Source organism: Pollicipes pollicipes, unplaced genomic scaffold (assembly GCF_011947565.3).
Source record: "Pollicipes pollicipes isolate AB1234 unplaced genomic scaffold, Ppol_2.1 Scaffold_6686;HRSCAF=7923_pilon_pilon_pilon, whole genome shotgun sequence".
NCBI classification, from domain to species: Eukaryota; Metazoa; Arthropoda; class Thecostraca; order Pollicipedomorpha; family Pollicipedidae; genus Pollicipes; species Pollicipes pollicipes.
In genome coordinates, this window is record NW_023596921.1 from 32,764,347 (window position 1) to 32,781,057 (window position 16,711).

The 16,711-nt window shown below is 49.4% G+C and overlaps 1 protein-coding gene across 1 annotated transcript; it reads left to right on the forward strand.

Moving 5' to 3' along the window:
* Nucleotides 1-491: 491 nt before the first annotated feature.
* On the forward strand, nucleotides 492-3,600 carry LOC119107541 (skin secretory protein xP2). The gene is made up of 3 exons (XM_037231024.1): nucleotides 492-681; nucleotides 2,464-2,606; nucleotides 3,165-3,600. The coding sequence occupies exons 1-3, from the start codon at nucleotides 626-628 to the stop codon at nucleotides 3,383-3,385; spliced, it is 420 nt and encodes a 139-aa protein (XP_037086919.1). The 5' UTR covers nucleotides 492-625; the 3' UTR covers nucleotides 3,386-3,600.
* Nucleotides 3,601-16,711: the final 13,111 nt, after the last annotated feature.

Below are 16,711 nucleotides of genomic sequence, written 5' to 3' on the forward strand. Positions count from 1 at the left end.
CCTCCAATAATTCAAAAGGGAGGGAACAATGGGTGTCTTAATTTCGTACCTTGCATTGTCTTGGTACCAGAACCAAGGGCATAGCGACCAGGAGAGGCTGAATTGGGCCAAGGATGCCATTCCAGCCAAGGCCATGTCTTTCCTGTCAACGCCCATAGGGCAGAACCAGGGTTAAAGACTCCTGAACCTCTGTTTTTTTATATTTTTTGATCAGCAATTATTTGCGACCCATGTAATGACAAACAATAGGGCGTTTCTGCAAAAACAGTTACATAACGTAGGCTGCCCTAACATCTATTTTTTGAGAACTGGAAAGTTTGTGAAGTGATTCAAACCTCATGGATGGAGACAACTTTACGTTTCACTTAATTATTGCGTGCTGTAAAGAAATTTGGGTGGGGACGGAGCTCCGCGCAAGCCAATTTGTCACTGCCTTGTGATTGGTGCATTTCACACTTCAGCATTAAGGACAGCTGACTCAAGACACCATGTTGGAAGTGAAAGGCCAGCCTTGGGCGCTCCAGTACAAAGGCGATTCAAATCTGGCACTAGGGCGTTGGCGCAGCGTTTGGTGGTGTTGGTTGTGCGACTTGGGACCGTTTAGTGTTTTACATTGTTAACCAACATGACGACGACAGAACTGACAATCGGTTTGGGTGGTTCTGAACGAATCTCTAGCAGGTTGGTAGTTTTCGCGTTGTGTGACAGTCAGAGTTCGTAAGTTTTTCAGTTGTCTTCAGTCTTATTGCTATCATGCCATTTTATTTTCAGTCAACATTGACATGCTCATGTTGGGTCACTAAATCGGAAAAATTCAGCATGTTTTTTGGTGGCTCAAGCCTTGTCTGCAAACTAGGCCCAGTTGGCAAATAATCCATTCACTGTTAGGATGAGTTGGCGTTTGAGTTTTTTTTTGTGTGGCAGCTTGGTTTGGACATCATCTTTAGGAGATGGGAAGCCCCAGATTGAATGCAGAGTACTTTTAAGATGCAATGATGTTTACCTTGCCAGAAATAAAATGTTGACCTGTCAGCAAATGATGGCAGATCAGTTGACATGTTGCTTGGGTAGTTTCAATCCTGCCCTAAGTAAGAATTTGACCTGTCAAGCCATTTTCAGCTGTGTAGGGTCTTGTTGATTTTCCTCATAATCTTATTAACAGTCATTGATTACTCATACTGCTCTGCTTTTGGTGGGCTAGAATTACACAAAACTTTTCCCAAAGATTTCCATTGCACCTTTGCATCACTAAAGCTAGAACATTTAGAAATGCATCAAACATTTTACAGCTCAAACTTTAAAGTTTCAAATCCTCTGCACTTACACTGTCCTTTATGGCATGTTTTTTGCAGCTGGGTTACCCATTCAGCACAGACACAGCAGGTGGCACCAGCAAAATGTGTAGTGCTCTTGAAATCTTTGTCATTGTACAGGGGCTCTAATTTAGTTGATCGATGTATGGAGACAAGGGTGTTGCCCAAGCGGTCACCCCAGGGGCAGAGAGGATGATATGGCATTTGTTTGATTTTGGTTTGATTCAGGTCTTCCCTTTTCTGCACTTCTTGAGTCTCATGACATCCAGGTTGTGCCAACAATGCTCTTTGTGATTAATGAGCAACAACTGGTATTAACCATGTAATGCTATAATCAGGAAAAGGTATTATGGTGGGCATTGGCACTTGTATCATGCATATCCATGCTGTATTACTCGGACTTGTCATCAATATGTGGTGACATGGGAGGGAATAGTAATGCCTGAAGTACAAATGCAAGCTTTTTTCTATTTCTTGTCATCTGTTTTTGTTTTTTAAATTTTTCAAAGTGACACCTAATGCAATGTTGAGGCACTTAATGCCAGCAGAGTTCATTAGCTTTACAGATGTGTTGTTTTATTAAGAACATTGCATTGCAGGGGTCACGGTTAAGGCACTAGCTGCATTCGATACCCACAGCACCTCTGGCACGGAAAACATGTGGGACACGCAGTGTCACTCAGTCGCTGAGATGGGCACAGAATGCATACAGCCAAATATTAGTGGTGGCACATTTTATGAGATCTAAATCAGATCAAAATTGATAAGTCAAGTGAAAAAACTGCTACTTTGTTGTGTAAGACTTGTGTGCCTCTGTGTGCACGAGATGCCTCCAGGCATGCTCCATGGTTGAGTCATATATGCTTTTCACACAGTGGATGACCCAGCATCATACAGCAAGTTTGTATGGAATTAGAATGTTGTGTGCACAAAAATAGATTTGCATAGACAGTGTTTAGTGTTCAATGCAAAGTACATCCTCAGCCATCCAGATGTCACATCACTGGGTTCAGCACTCATGCCCCTGACCCAAGCATACATATATGTCCTTATCAAACTGGTCCAGCGACCACGCCCATCGCGTGCATCAGCAGTCCACCTACCGACCAAAAAAGGCGGGCATACTGACCGTTGCGTGCGCATGCCACAGGGTGCTGAAGCCCCCCGGCGGTGGCTCGTCCAACATTTTCGGCCCGCCGGATGACGCCCCAGTGCCGTCCCGGCCGCGCCACTCCGCCTCGAGCGCGTCCATCGGCGACGCGCCGGCCGCCGAGTCGGCGCCCCCGGCCGAAGGTCAGCGCCGTGGCCCCCGGCCAAGCACGCGCCGGCCGCCAGCGGGGGCAGGGGTTGGCCCGCGCGAGCCGCGCTGTGAACGCGGCCGCGCTGTTGGGTTTTGCGTGCTGATTTAGCCCGTTGCTATTTGTCAGCGTCTCTGCTTCTGCGGGTTTCGCGGGAGGACTGGCTTTAGTATGGCCTTGGCGATGCGATGATGGCTTCGCTCTGTAAACAAACTCGGTAAACAAACAATCATCATTACCAGTGAACGGGGTGCCTGGAAGGGCAGCTCCTGGAAGTACCCTGCTTTTCTTGGCACTCGCGATGAGGCTGCCCTGATGCATCTGATAATGGGATGAGTGGTATGCGTATGCGTATCAGGCTTTTGGTGAGATTTCTGTGGAACCTGACATCAGAGTATGTCAGTATCGTTAGTGCCAAATCCAAGCAAACTACCAGCAGGCCTCACTCGGCCCACTTCACTCGGACACGACCATCGCCGCGTCATTCGAGCCTCGCCGCACGCCTGCCGCGGCGAATGTCACCCCGTCATCGTGCTCTCACTCGCGTCCGCAGAGCCGGCCGACCCTGCGGCGCAGGAGGACGACGCCGACACCGACGAGACCGAGGCTGGTGCCGACGACTCGGAGAACTGCGAGGACGGCGGCGTGGACCCCGCCTCGGCCGGCGACGGCGCCGAGCCGGCCGCGACGCCGCCGGCCGAGAAGCCGGAGCCGGCGCCGGCGCCGGCGCGCGGCCGCGTGCCACCCGGCGGCTTCTCCACGCCGCTCTGGTGAGCGCCGCCGCCGCCGCCGCTGCCGCCCGATCCACTGCTACACATGCCTTTCAGTGTGCCGATCTCGCCGCTCGCCGGCCGCCGGCGGCCGTGCAGCTAGCTGTAGACGTGGAGTGGCGCTTGCCGGACACCGCTCGCGGGGCTGGGGCGCCCTCGAGGCCAGCCCGGCGCATGCGGTATGACATTCCTTCTTCTTCAATACAGATCTGTTCGCGATCCGCTGTTTTGTTCACGCTGAGCGGCTGGCATCAGCTGCTGGTGCGTGTGGTGTGAGGACTGGGCGAAAAGGCCGAGTCCTAACGATGAGCGCGACGTCAATGCGGCAATCTTGCTTCAAGGCTTTAGAATCTCTGATCGGGTATTGGTGTGCCGCGTCGCCCCTGCGGACTTCATGGATATTCACCTATTAATGATCGGTGATATGCGGCTTCATTGCATGGTCTAATATGCAATACGATCCTGTATTATTCACTGCGGGGCGAGTCTTCCCGCATCAGCGGCACGGCTGCTCGCAGGGCATGCCCGTGCCGTCCGGAGCGAAGCCGCGGTCGCGGACTGGACCTGAAACGGGCTGCTTCTGATGCGTGACCAAACCAGGCATGAGCGGGTTTTTATCCCCGTTAGTACCAGCAGGCGATGCCGCCGCCCCCGGCGCGGGCTCGCGCGGCCCGATGTACGGGGTGAGTCACAGGTGCTCGGGCGGCAGCGGACGCGGTGATAAATGTGCGGTAATCTGGCGGTCGGTCTGCCAACACTCGCCGCTAATGCCGTCTGATCGTCTGCACCGAGCCGGTAAGCCGTAGCGCTGTGATAGATTTATCAACTGGTGACCGCTGGGTCGTGCAGTCGGGACCCGATGCGCTCCCTGCGTGGTTGTGGGAACGGGGGTCTCGGTGCCATGACGCTTTCATTTTCCCGCGACTGCTGTTCATTGAAGCTATGGCGACCCATGGAAAGAATCTGCAAAAAATGGGTATTATACCCGCCCATTATGCGACATTCCTTCAACTGGGACTCCATGTCTCGGTAGATGCGATTTGGTTGGGGATAGTGACGATATTGAGCAAAGCAGCTTTATGTATCGCCTGATGTCCCGAGGTGGTCACATGCATTGCGCTGGAGTCTGTGAATGTGAATTCGTCAATATTGGCCGCCGAGAAGGCCGTCGAAGGCCAATATTGGCGGATCCACATAAGTCACAAGTAGTATCCGGTTTTTGTTTTCTATGCGCGCCCTGCGTCGATGTAAAACAGGTCTGTTGGTTAAGTTTGTCACTGTCTTATCCCATGCCAAAGTGCTTCTCCATATTGGCATCACAATATGCATTTACCTGATATGATTAGCAGGATATCGTGGTTGCTCCCTTTTGAAGCGAAGGTAGACTATTTTCGATGCAATCCGTGGTTTGGTGTAAAGACGCCGGGCTCATTATCCAGCGGCGTGAGGTGCGTGCCGTTGCCGCTAACAATTTTTTCATGTTAGTCATTTTTCCATGGTATATTTGTCTCAGGTGGCAAGAAAAGGTCAGTCGGTGCTCAACTCTGGCTCGGGGAGATCGTGCCCCAACATTGGGCGATTTGTCCAGTCTTCCACCGCCCTGTCCGGCAAAGGGGCGGAGCAAACACGGTATGTCGAAGTGAAACGCATAACTTCGGCGATGAACCTTATGTGTCTTACATAGTTGTACATAGTGCTTGCTGTGATGGCTTGTGCGGAGCACGCACAGTCAGATGCCAGGATGCGAATGGAGCGACATCTATCCCAGCTTCTGGGTATAGGTGGCGGTACTGTGCCCGGGGTTATGTCACGTCGCTTTTTTCATCCTGATAGATGATCGAAATCTGCATCACGATTGGCGTTGGTCCCTTAGCATGAAGTCCGGCGAACAAGACCTGGAATTACTTTCATTTACAATAGTGAAAATGTTTTCTAAAATTTCTAACAGTCTACTCCGACCTATCTCCAGGCGCCCGCTGGTGCGTCACGTGTTGAACTCTGTTTGGCTGATAACCCCGTAAAGCCCGGGACATGCGCGTGTTGGCCGAAACGTTGCACCGTGATAACCTCACGCCCGTCCGTCTCTGGGGAGCCTTATCGCAGCTGTATCCCGCGATCACCGATAGCGGTGTGGGCGCGCCCGCCGCCGCGGCCGGTATCTGTCGAGGGTCGGCGGGGACTCGATCTGGGGAGGTCGAGCGGCATGACGTTCGAGCCGCGCCGACGGAGCCGAGGGAGGGAGCACCGCCGCGTCCCATGAGCTTCGCCGGCGTCCAACAGGGATCTTCTGGTCAAACGCACTGATATGGCGGCCATGGCGGCCACCCCACGCCGCTTCTATGACAACCGAGAGACACTTCTATGCATTTAATGCCCCCCCCCCCCCCTAAATCAGTCGTTGCCCGTTGGAAGGGCGTATAATCTCGGGATCCCGGGATTGAAATACTCCCGAATTCCAATTAACCCGGGATTAGTAGCGATCGGGATTTAGGGACCCCCACTTAGTCTTTCCCATACTAAAGCATTCTTTAGAAGGCGTCGCTGATAGTTGTAGAAAACGGCTATGAACATTACTATGTTTATGCGTAGAAATTAAGACATGGTGTGGTCTCAGTCCAAAAATCGTATTGCACGTTGCGATATCTCGTACAGCCAGGTGCATCCTACAAACACGAGCTGTGCTGGGCATCGTTTCACACCGTGTCATGCTCTGAACTCCAGCTCGTTTCTGGCGCGCCGTCTCCTCGCGCAGGCTTTACAACAGGTCATATTCCCCGGGGGTACAGACTATCGAGTCTGAGCAGGTCAGGCGTCGTATGTGTGGACGAGCATGTTCTGGTGTACAGTTACAGGTTGTACCTTGTGGCTGAGTGAACCACGAGGCGAGCCGGGCGCCCTGGGGCATCCTTAGTGAATGGTATGCATTTTAAAGAAGCCAACGCTGCTAAACATGTCTGATTTTATGGAATTTAAAGAAAGCGCAGCGTGAGGTACTTCTGAGACACACCGCAAAGTGTCGTCTCTGAAAAAAAAAACGCTGAGAATATCCAGATGGTACACAAATTCTTACCGCAAGAGTAAGCATGGTGGTATTGGTGCTGCTGTGCCATCCCGATCCAGGGAGACACCTCAGGACGAGTCCGGTGAAAGTCATGGTGAGGGCTCCAGGCGCGGGGCACTGCCTCTGAAAGGAATTAGGACCTTGGATTTTCACTACCTACAGAAAATGAACGACGATCTGGATGCTATCCTAGCAAGAATGTGCGCGAGATGAGGTATTTTAGGATAATCCTGCAATTGTCGGTGTCTTTATGAAATTACCGCTCATTTCCGGGAGTCGGGATATCCCAGAATACAACCTCACAAAATCTCGGGGTCCCGAGATTGGTAAAAGTTCTGTAGTTACCAGCACTTCCTGTTGGTGAGGTTGTGTCAGTTTTGAATCAGTTCAATCAATCAGAAACCAGAAATCAGTTTTGTGTCGATTATGTGGAATGTTAAGGCGTACTCTCCCAGCTCTTATGGCATCTTTCATTCTACTTTTGCAGGATTTTTTATGTCTTGACATTTTGGTTTGGAGGTTTGTGCAATACCTTCGTTTACTCTTTCAAGGAATGCTGTTACCGCCTCCCGGTATTTTTATCTGTGCAGTGTTTCAGTAAATGAAATGGTAAGCGCACACGTGGCAATTTCAGGCTAAGAAACTCGTCGGAATTGGAAAAGTCCTCTAAGAGTGGTGGAACGTCTTTGGTACAAGCGGGGTCATTCGAATAGGCACGTGCTGGTCCACCCTGCAGTCAGTATAGACACCACGTGCGTTTTTAAACAGAGCCTCAAAGTGGCAAGTAAATCGTCGTCTGAAAATAGACGACCGTGCCTAGATGGCTCTGGCCTCTGAAGCCGTTGGGAGGCGAGCCCCCAGGGGCGCGTCCAGAGGGCGACCAAGACGCACAACAAGGCCGCCCGACACCGATACCGCACCCGAGCCGCCTGTTTTCCCGTTTTCGGCCCTTTTGCGTCCCTCCCTCCCCGATCACCACCCGTCCGGAGCGTCCCCCAGCTGCAACCCCCTCCCCCCGCCCCTGGTGCCCGCAGGCTAGACGCCCCGACACCCCCTGATGTCGCGCTGCCAGCGCTGTGACGTCACAGCTAGCTGCCGGCGGTGGCGGCGTTGCCAGCCGGTCACTCGCTCCGGATATAGCCAGCCGGTCGGTGGCAAGCAACGAAGGGTTGGCGACGGCTTTAGTGGGTGGCGGGACCGGCGGGCTGAGATGGTGGGTACGCGGCACGCGACCTCGGCGTCGGTCAGGTCGCCACGGACGGTGCGCGGTGGCGACGCTGAAGTAAACAGCGCCGGCCGCGATAATAAACCGCCAAACCGGCATGTAGGCGCTGTGAAAGTAGGTCATGTCACGAAATTGAGGCCGAAGAGATTGTCAGCTGCTTTTCATATCGGCGTCTGCGGTATCATCTGCAAAGAAAGCACGGATCGCTCTCGAAAAGTGAGGTGTGGGGGGGGGGCGAGGGGCGGGGATCTGGAAATTCTGGGCCATTGGGCCCGCTCCGGCATAAAAGCCCCTCAATTCAGAACATTGTGTGCACAGAACAGAACACAGTGCACATTCGAACACATTTAGAACACATCCGTATCAATTCTGAGCAATTTAGAACATTTAGGAAATAGCCGGAACACCTCGGCTCGAGGCTGCCTCGTCCCTTTGATGACGACAATGACGGCTGTGACGATGACGATTTTTTTAAAAGGTATAACTTTTGTATACAAACTATGCAAACAGAGAGAAGTCGCCAGTTTTCATTAAATTTCAACAGATAGTTAGAAACCCGTTACACATTTTGATGAGCCGGTGAGCCAAGGAGCGAACTTTCGACTTGCCATAGTTCAATCAATGACCTGAGCTCCTCGATGACCCGTGTTTCCGCCAATTTAGGACGGTGGGCCAGATTGTCTTATTTGACAATTATCGACCTTCAGTATACCAGATGGTTCTGGTTAAACCACGTCATCAAGAATGCATTGACTATTTTTCGTTAAAGAACTCGACATCTAGAAGCTGAGCTAATGACCGTGTTACCAATATGACCCAACCGAACTATCATCGATCGCGTCCGATTCTATCACTGTTAATGCAGAAGTTCAACATGTTCCTCGTTCGTAGTCTAGGCACGCAATTTTGTCGTTCCCAGAGGGTTTTCTTTTCAAGCAGGAGTGTTTATTGAATTCTTAGCAAATTAATCCAATCTAAGCAGAAAATTCCTGGCCGATTCAGGATGGGGCTCTTTTGCCTCCTCGCAGTCACGCATATTAGTTTTGGGGCAGATCGGACCCGAAGGCACAAGGCTTCTCCACGTGGCTTTGCAGGAAACGTAGCTTCACGCACATTCCACTAGGGACCGTTTACAAGCCGGCGAGACTCCGACATATCAGCATGGCCATGCAAAACATTGCCCCGTTTTTTAAAGCAGCTGAGGTGGCCATTGATATAAGAAGGTCTTTGAGCCGTAAAGCACCGTGCACTGGCAGCAGCTAGCTGATACTTTGTAGCTAAGCGGACTACAATCATCCAGAGGATCGTGGGAATACATGGGCTCTGAGCGCCTAAAGAGGCCCGAAGCCACCCTGGGATCACTGAAAACATATCGGGATCTCACTAATCAGAATGTGGTCAAAGTGGCCAATCGATGGCCAGTAGGGTCCCAGAGCAGCTAAAAGGTCCCATGAGCGGCCGGAGTGGCCCCGAGGGGATGGGACATTGTGCGATTAATTCAGCTTCTGGGTATCCGGGATCAATACCGTAAGAGGCCAAAGGGCCCACAAAGAAACAGGGCCCCTTGAACGTTAGAGAGGGCCCTGGATTTCTAGCCATTGACTAAAACTCTCCAACAACCAAAAGACCCCGGAGCAGCTAAAACCGCCCAAGTGCCTGGATGCTGATGAGGCTATGGTTAAATGCAGATGTGGACACGATCAAACTTGACCCAGTCAATTCATCAGTTAACTTTTTCGTTTACCGACTTCAAACGGTTTCGTTAATGTCGAACACGATTAACGGAGTCGTGAACTTTGTTAAATTTCCGACCGTTAAAGGAATGTTCCACATTTAAAGATAATAAAGCAGGCATCATATATGATAAGCTCACTTCTAACTATTGGCTTACGATTAAAGGAAGCAGGCTGCTTTAGAAAATGCAATTCTCTGTTCATAGAATATGCTTCTCAATACGTTATTATTTGATTACGTCACCGCACCTTGTGCAACATGGAATAAGAGACACTTGAAGGCCGTGTTATCTGGAAATGGTGCTCAGAAACACCAGATATGAACGACTTGACACTTGATTTTTTCTTGGCTTCATCACTGCATGGCTGATGGAATGCTAGGATTTGAATGACGTTATTCTGGTGTCATGGATGTCTGAGTGACCTTGACATAGTCTCCCCGAAATCGTCTGTACATCTTCGCTGGCGTGTAGCTCAGAAACTACAACGGTTTAGGTCTTTCGAAGTGCAGGGTTGTGAACTGCACCGAATCATTTTCAACCTGGCTGTTTCAGCTCAAATCCCTACATCCCCATATCATCCCCATATAATAAATCCCCATATAGATGTAAAACACCCTTCAACGTGGAGGACGTTAATTTTTTTGCAACCAACGTTCCACTCCAGTATTAACCAAATCCCTTCCTTGATACCTAGCTGACAATAAAAAAGAACGGGAAATTCACCACCAAACTCTACATCAAACCAGTGACAGCACCGATTATCGGGCCATTCATGTGGGCCACCCCATGAAAACCAAAAGGGCGGTGCTTCATGCATGACTGTTGGGGGCGCGGCGCCCTGTCTCCGACGAAGCAGCTGCAATCGGAAGAGGATAAAATACCAAAATATAAGTGACCAAACGATAAGATATATTCAAATCAAATGGATATTCAGAAAGGTTTGTTCAACAGAGAAAATATATCATCAAAACATGTGGCAGACGACCTAAGCAGACATCCACACACCCACGACACAAAACTATCAGCGCCACAAACATAAGCTTTCCGCTCATAGACGATACGAGTGACGGAAGCATTCACGGCATTCAAGGAAGTAATCCCCAGCAATTACCGCGTCAGGGTTACCACCACGCGTTGCCTGGAAGAGCTTCAAAAAGTTGCCCACCTGACCACCACGGCACTTTACCCGCCACCCTGCCGAGATGGGAAAAGGCCCTGCCATTCCTTCGTAGTGGGTTGGCAGGGAAGTGTCCGACAAAAAATGTCGTTGACCTCAAAATCCGCCAGCTATGCAGAACTCCCTCGAACACCTACATTGGCCGAGATAAAGCATGGCGTCCGGGAGCACTTTAATGCGCACATCCGAGACGCAAAAAAACAAGACTAAAAACACTCCGCTCGACGACCACTACACAAACGTACGTCGTACTGAAATCGTCAACGCAACCTCGCTCGAAGTGCCCATGCCGCGGTTATGTAACGATGTTGCTGAGTTAGAAATTGCAGAATCAACTCAACTCAGAAATCTCAAATCTATCTTGACCACCATGACTTGCTCCTGGAGCCTTTTGAAGCCTGTCCGATGTGACACTGTCTCGTAATACGATTTGTCGCAAACAGATTTGCTCTATGTAGTGCGATTCGATAATTATGCGGAATTCTTTTTAAAATGTTCTCCTGCACGACGCTTGTAAATGGAATCAAATGATTGTTTTATGCGCATGTACTGAGAAGTGCTCATGATGGGAATAGTGATGCGTTTTCGAAGTGCTCATGATGGGAATAGTGATGCGTTTTCTGGGCTAATCCATTCTATTATGAGCATTAGCTTATTCTGATTTCCCTCCACAATCATTGTCCTGCTGCTCATCCAATAAGCGTTACTTTATATGCGGACATTGAAAGTGCTCAAAGTTTCAAAACGAGTTCGTGATCACGAGTGATCACGAATGTGCACGGCACTTCGAGTACTGTAAATATGACCAATGATTGCTGCATGATGTCGTGTTATCAGCACCTCCCAGTATATTGCAGGTCGATAGCTCAACATAGAAACTCGAGATAAAGCTAAATTTCTGGGTTTTACCGCCAAGCGTTGCACCAGTTTTGCGTCATGTCACGTAGTGGTTTGGTCAAGATTTTCCGATAAGGTCCCTGCGGAGTGAAACGAAAAAGTGCCTGTTTTTGTTTGCCTAAGTGTGAGATTAATGGCGCGCTGTTGACATGGCTGCCCGGCGGTGTTCGCCCGAAACATCGCCGCCGTCGTCGCCGAACACCACACACACACACACACACACACACACCACACACACACACACACACACACACACACACACCACACACCCACACACACACACACACACCACACACACACACACACACACACACACACACCACACACACACACACACACACACACACACACACACACACACACACACACACACACACACCCACACACACACACACACACACACACACACACACCACAACACACACACACACACACACACACACCACACACACACACACACACACAAACACACACACCACACACACACACACACACACACACACACACACACACACACACACACACACACACACACACACACACACACACACACACACACACACACACCACAACACACAACACACACACACACACACACACACACACAACACACACACACACACCCACACACACCACAATTTTTTTCTTCAAATTCTGACATTAAAAACGAAATACACCGACACATCGCAAGACACTTTGCCAGTAAACTAAAACCAGACAACCAACCAACCGTCAAACTGCATTATCAAAATCAAATGACATCTGCCCACAAAGAATACGAAAAAGCTCTGCAACAAATTATCTCTCGACATGCAAAAGGCAAGAACGACCACAAAATAGACAGTGCCATTTATTGCCCTAATGAAAAAAATATCTAACTTTCTTGTGAGAAACAGCCCAGACAAATCCTACAAACTAAAATGCACCAATGTAGTGTGTCAATTCAAATGCAACATCGAATGCTGCAAACTTCGCTCCATACACTACAATGGTGTGATCACAACGTACTCTCACGAAGCCTGGCAATGCACTTACGTGACGGGGGACCTCTGGACCACATGCGACACGAGCACGACAGGACATTGGCACGACAACAACTGACAGACAACGCTGACAATTTACGGACGTGCAGTGACAGAGGACGCCGTCAAATTTGGGAAAAGATATTCACTAACGAACTTTCTCCAACTTTCCACCAAATATATATATATATATATATATATGCATGTTAGAATAAATATGACCGCTTACTCAGCACTGACGAGCTTTTTGACGCATCGTTCTAGTTTCTGGGCTTTTGACTTGGCATTAATGTTTAGATTTAAGGCGATTCGCGCAAAATTACTTACATATTCGGCGCTCTTTACATTCTTACGCTTCGAAGTCGCATCCCATCGTCGGAAAAGACTGTATGACACCCGAAATAAGTTTTAAGTTTAAAGGATATGAAATTGTGCCCTTCCATTGAAAGCATTTTTTGGTACGGAAAACACAAATGCAGCATAGCTAATTGAACTAAGACATAATCCTATTTTCGCTTTGGTGCTTATAAAATACACTCATAATGGGAACATCACACAGACACAAACATATTGTCACAATGACATCAATGGCGTTCACCACCCACCACCTAATAGTCCAAGCGTGTACGAGAATTTGTCTGTGAAGAGTTGGTAAGAGTCCGTTGATGAACATGCTTTCCTAAATTTGAAAGCGTCTTCTGTCATTGCACGTCCGTAAAATGTCAGTGTTGTCTGTCAGTTGTTGTCGTGTCAATGTCCTGTCGTGTTCGTGTCGCACGTGGTCTAGAGGTGCCCCGACACGTAAGTGCATTGTCAGGCGTCGTGAGAGTGTCGTGATCACACCATTGTAGTGTATGGAACGAAGTTTGCGGCCTTCGATGTTGCATTCGAATTGACACTACATTGGTGCATTTTGGTTCACCGGGTTTGTCTGGGCCGTTTGTCACAAGAAAGGTGGACATTTTCTCATTTCAATAATGAATGGCAATGTCTATTTTGCAGTCGTTCTTGCCTTTTACACGTCACGAGATAATTTTCCGTAGAGGTTTTTCGTCTTGTTTGTGGACAGATGCCATTTGACTTTGTTAATACAGTTTGACGGTTGATTGGTTGCCTTGTCTTGGTTTGCTGTCAAAGAGTCTTGTCGTATGTCGCTGTATATTGTTTTCAACGGCAGAATTTGAAAAAAAGTTCACCGAGAACTGTCTGATTTTTACCAATTCTGAATATAGTCCTGTCTAATCAGAGCAGTCCTTAAATGCACGTCTGATGAATGACTTTATGACGCTAATTTTGTAGCGGCGTCTTCAGAATTGGTAAAGCTCAGACAGATCTTGGTAAAAAATGTTTTTTTTTCAAATTCTGACATTGAAAACGAAATACACCGACGCATCGCAAGACACTTTGACAGTAAACTAAAACCAGACAACCAGCCAACCGTCAAACTGCATTTTCGAAATCAAATGATATCTGCCCACAAAGAATACGAAAAAGCTCTACGACAAATGATCTCTCGACACGTAAAAGGCAAGAACGACCACAAAATAGACAGTGCCATTTATTACCGTGATGAAAAAATCTCTAACTTTCTTGTGAGGAACAGCCCAGGCAAATCCGACAAACTGAAATGCACCAAGGTGGTGTGTCAATTCAAATGCAACATCGAAGGCTGCAAACTTCGCTCCATACACTACAATGGTGTGATCACGACACTCTCACGACGCCTGACAATGCACTTACGTGACAGGGCACCTCTGGACCACATGCGACACGAACACGACAGGACATTGACACGACAACAACTGACAGACAACACTGACAATTTACGGACGTGCAACGACAGAACACGCCTTCAAATTTGGGAAAGGATGTTCATTAACAAACTTTCTCCAGGCCTAAACAGACAAAAAATTATTGTACAACGCTCGAACTATTAGGTGGTGGGCGGTGAGCACTATTGGTATGATTGTGACAATATGTTTGTGTCTTTGTAGTGTTCCCATTGTGAGTGTATTTTTTATGCATCGAAGTGAAAAAGATCCAGTCCTGCTTCAATTAGCCATGCTTTATTTGTGTTCTCCATATCAAAAGATGTTTTCCAATAGAAGTGCACAATTTTTTATCCTTTAAAACTCAAAACTTGTTTCTTGTGCCATCCAGTCTTCTCCGAATCTAAACACTACACATGTTCTTCAAAAACGCTGGCTTCAGTGACTATCAGTGACCCGTTCTACGGTGGTGAAACATTTAAGTGTATTTTAGAGTGCAGGCCCCAGCCCTAGCGAGAATCGTACGCGGAATCCCATGCAAGGAGCGCGCCTATCTGCGGCATTTTGCCTCCCTGCTGCTGCTGCTGCTGTGCCCCCTGCCTCCCTGCCCCCCCCCCCCCCCATCTGCGATCACATGCCTGGAGGTGCGTTCACGTCCTGTCGCCAGGCGGCGGGTGCGCGTGGGCGCGGGGGGAGGGGGCGGGGGCGATGTTTGTCTGACCGGCCGGGCCGCCCCCTCCCCCTGCCCTTCCCTGGTCCCCTCCGTCGGGCAGGGGCGGAGGCAGGCAGCGGCTTCCGCCCAGGCTTTGCGCAATGTACTTCGATGCCCTCTCCGTCCCGAGAATGGCCTTACTACGGGACTTTCGTAGAGCGGTTGCGCAACAGGCGTGTGACGCGGCCTTCGCGGAAGCTCCCCGTCTCTGCTGGACGTTGAGACCGGCGGCCGCGCGCGCTCGTTCGGCTGCAGCGTGCGGCATGCGCGGGCTGGGCTCCTGGCGTCCATGTCCGGAGGTGCACGCACGCGCCTGTTCCGACCCCCCGGTATCGGCAGGTCTTGCGTCAGCCAGGGCAGTTGTTTTGAACGCTCGGCACATTCAAGCCTGACCCCCGGCAGATTTTCCCATTCCCCCCTCCCGACCAGTGTCTGGGGAATGCGAGGGGAGCCGAGTTTCCGGACAGACCTGACCAAAACGAAGGGTGAGGACGGGACGCCGTAAACACGGTACAGAGGGTGGAAGGCTCTGGCACATGGGCAGGATACGGCTGAGATGGAACTGTGAAATCGAGCCATCCCGAGTGCGTGGAACAGCGTTACGCGAACATATGTCCGAATGGTTCATAGGTGTTAGCAGCTTACGACTGTTCGCTGGGGTCCTCCTCCTATTGCTGGGACACAGTTACACCTTTCGTCGTTGGTGGCGTCGCTAACGGCACCATCAGCATCACGTCTTCGCGCTACGAAGAAAACGGGGACATCTTGTATAATATACTAAATTGCTGGTGGACACCCAGCAGGGGCTTAGGAACAATTGACAGGCTAGCAAAACGCCTCCAATGGGGCATTACTGCAACTGAAATCGTTTGCTATGCCGTTATAAAAAATACATTCAGTCGTTATGCTACGCTATTTTGCCGATTTGTCGTGCTTGGCGCGTAAGCAAAGGCTGTGTAATTTGTTTGTGTCATGATTTGTGGAGCATAGCCTGCATCGCATATAAGTTGTTCGTGTCATGATTTGTGGAGCATGGCCTGTATCGCATATAAACTGTTCGTGTCATGATTTGTGGAGTATGGCCTTTATGGCATATCATTTGTTCTTGTCATGATTTGTGGAGTATGGCCTGTATCGTATACCATACGTCACGTTATAAGTATTGACCGTGGAAGCAGTACCGCTTGTTAGTAAAAACTATGCAAGTTTTTGTAGCAGACGTAATGAATGCTTTGTTTTTTGTTTTTAAACGAAATTTTCCATTGCAGTTTGAAGTTTTTCCTGCATGAACTAATGCCACACATGGTCTGTGACAGTATAAGTAATGCCGCGTATCAGTGAAGACTATCGTTGTAGTAGAAGTAATGACGGCTATATTATTTTGCAGTATAAGTTTTGTCGTGCAGCACTCATGTCGTGCATCTTTTACATTGGAAGTAATGCTGCGTTGAACGTGTCATAGCACTACGGTGGGAGAACCCTTCGACCAAGCACTGATATCGTTACACGCCATACGACGGCACCGATTGCCATGGAATTTGTGTCTGCGACGGTTGCAATCTCTGTGATGACCTTCGGCATGAATTCATGCCCATCTCATACCGTTGTCGGTCACAGCGGAGTCTTGGGGGAGGCGAATTTTTGCATTTGGCAGGGGGGGGGGCCAAGCTATGCAAATACCAAGCCGGTGAGAACACGCCCCAAAACTCGCGCAACCATCAATACATCGTCC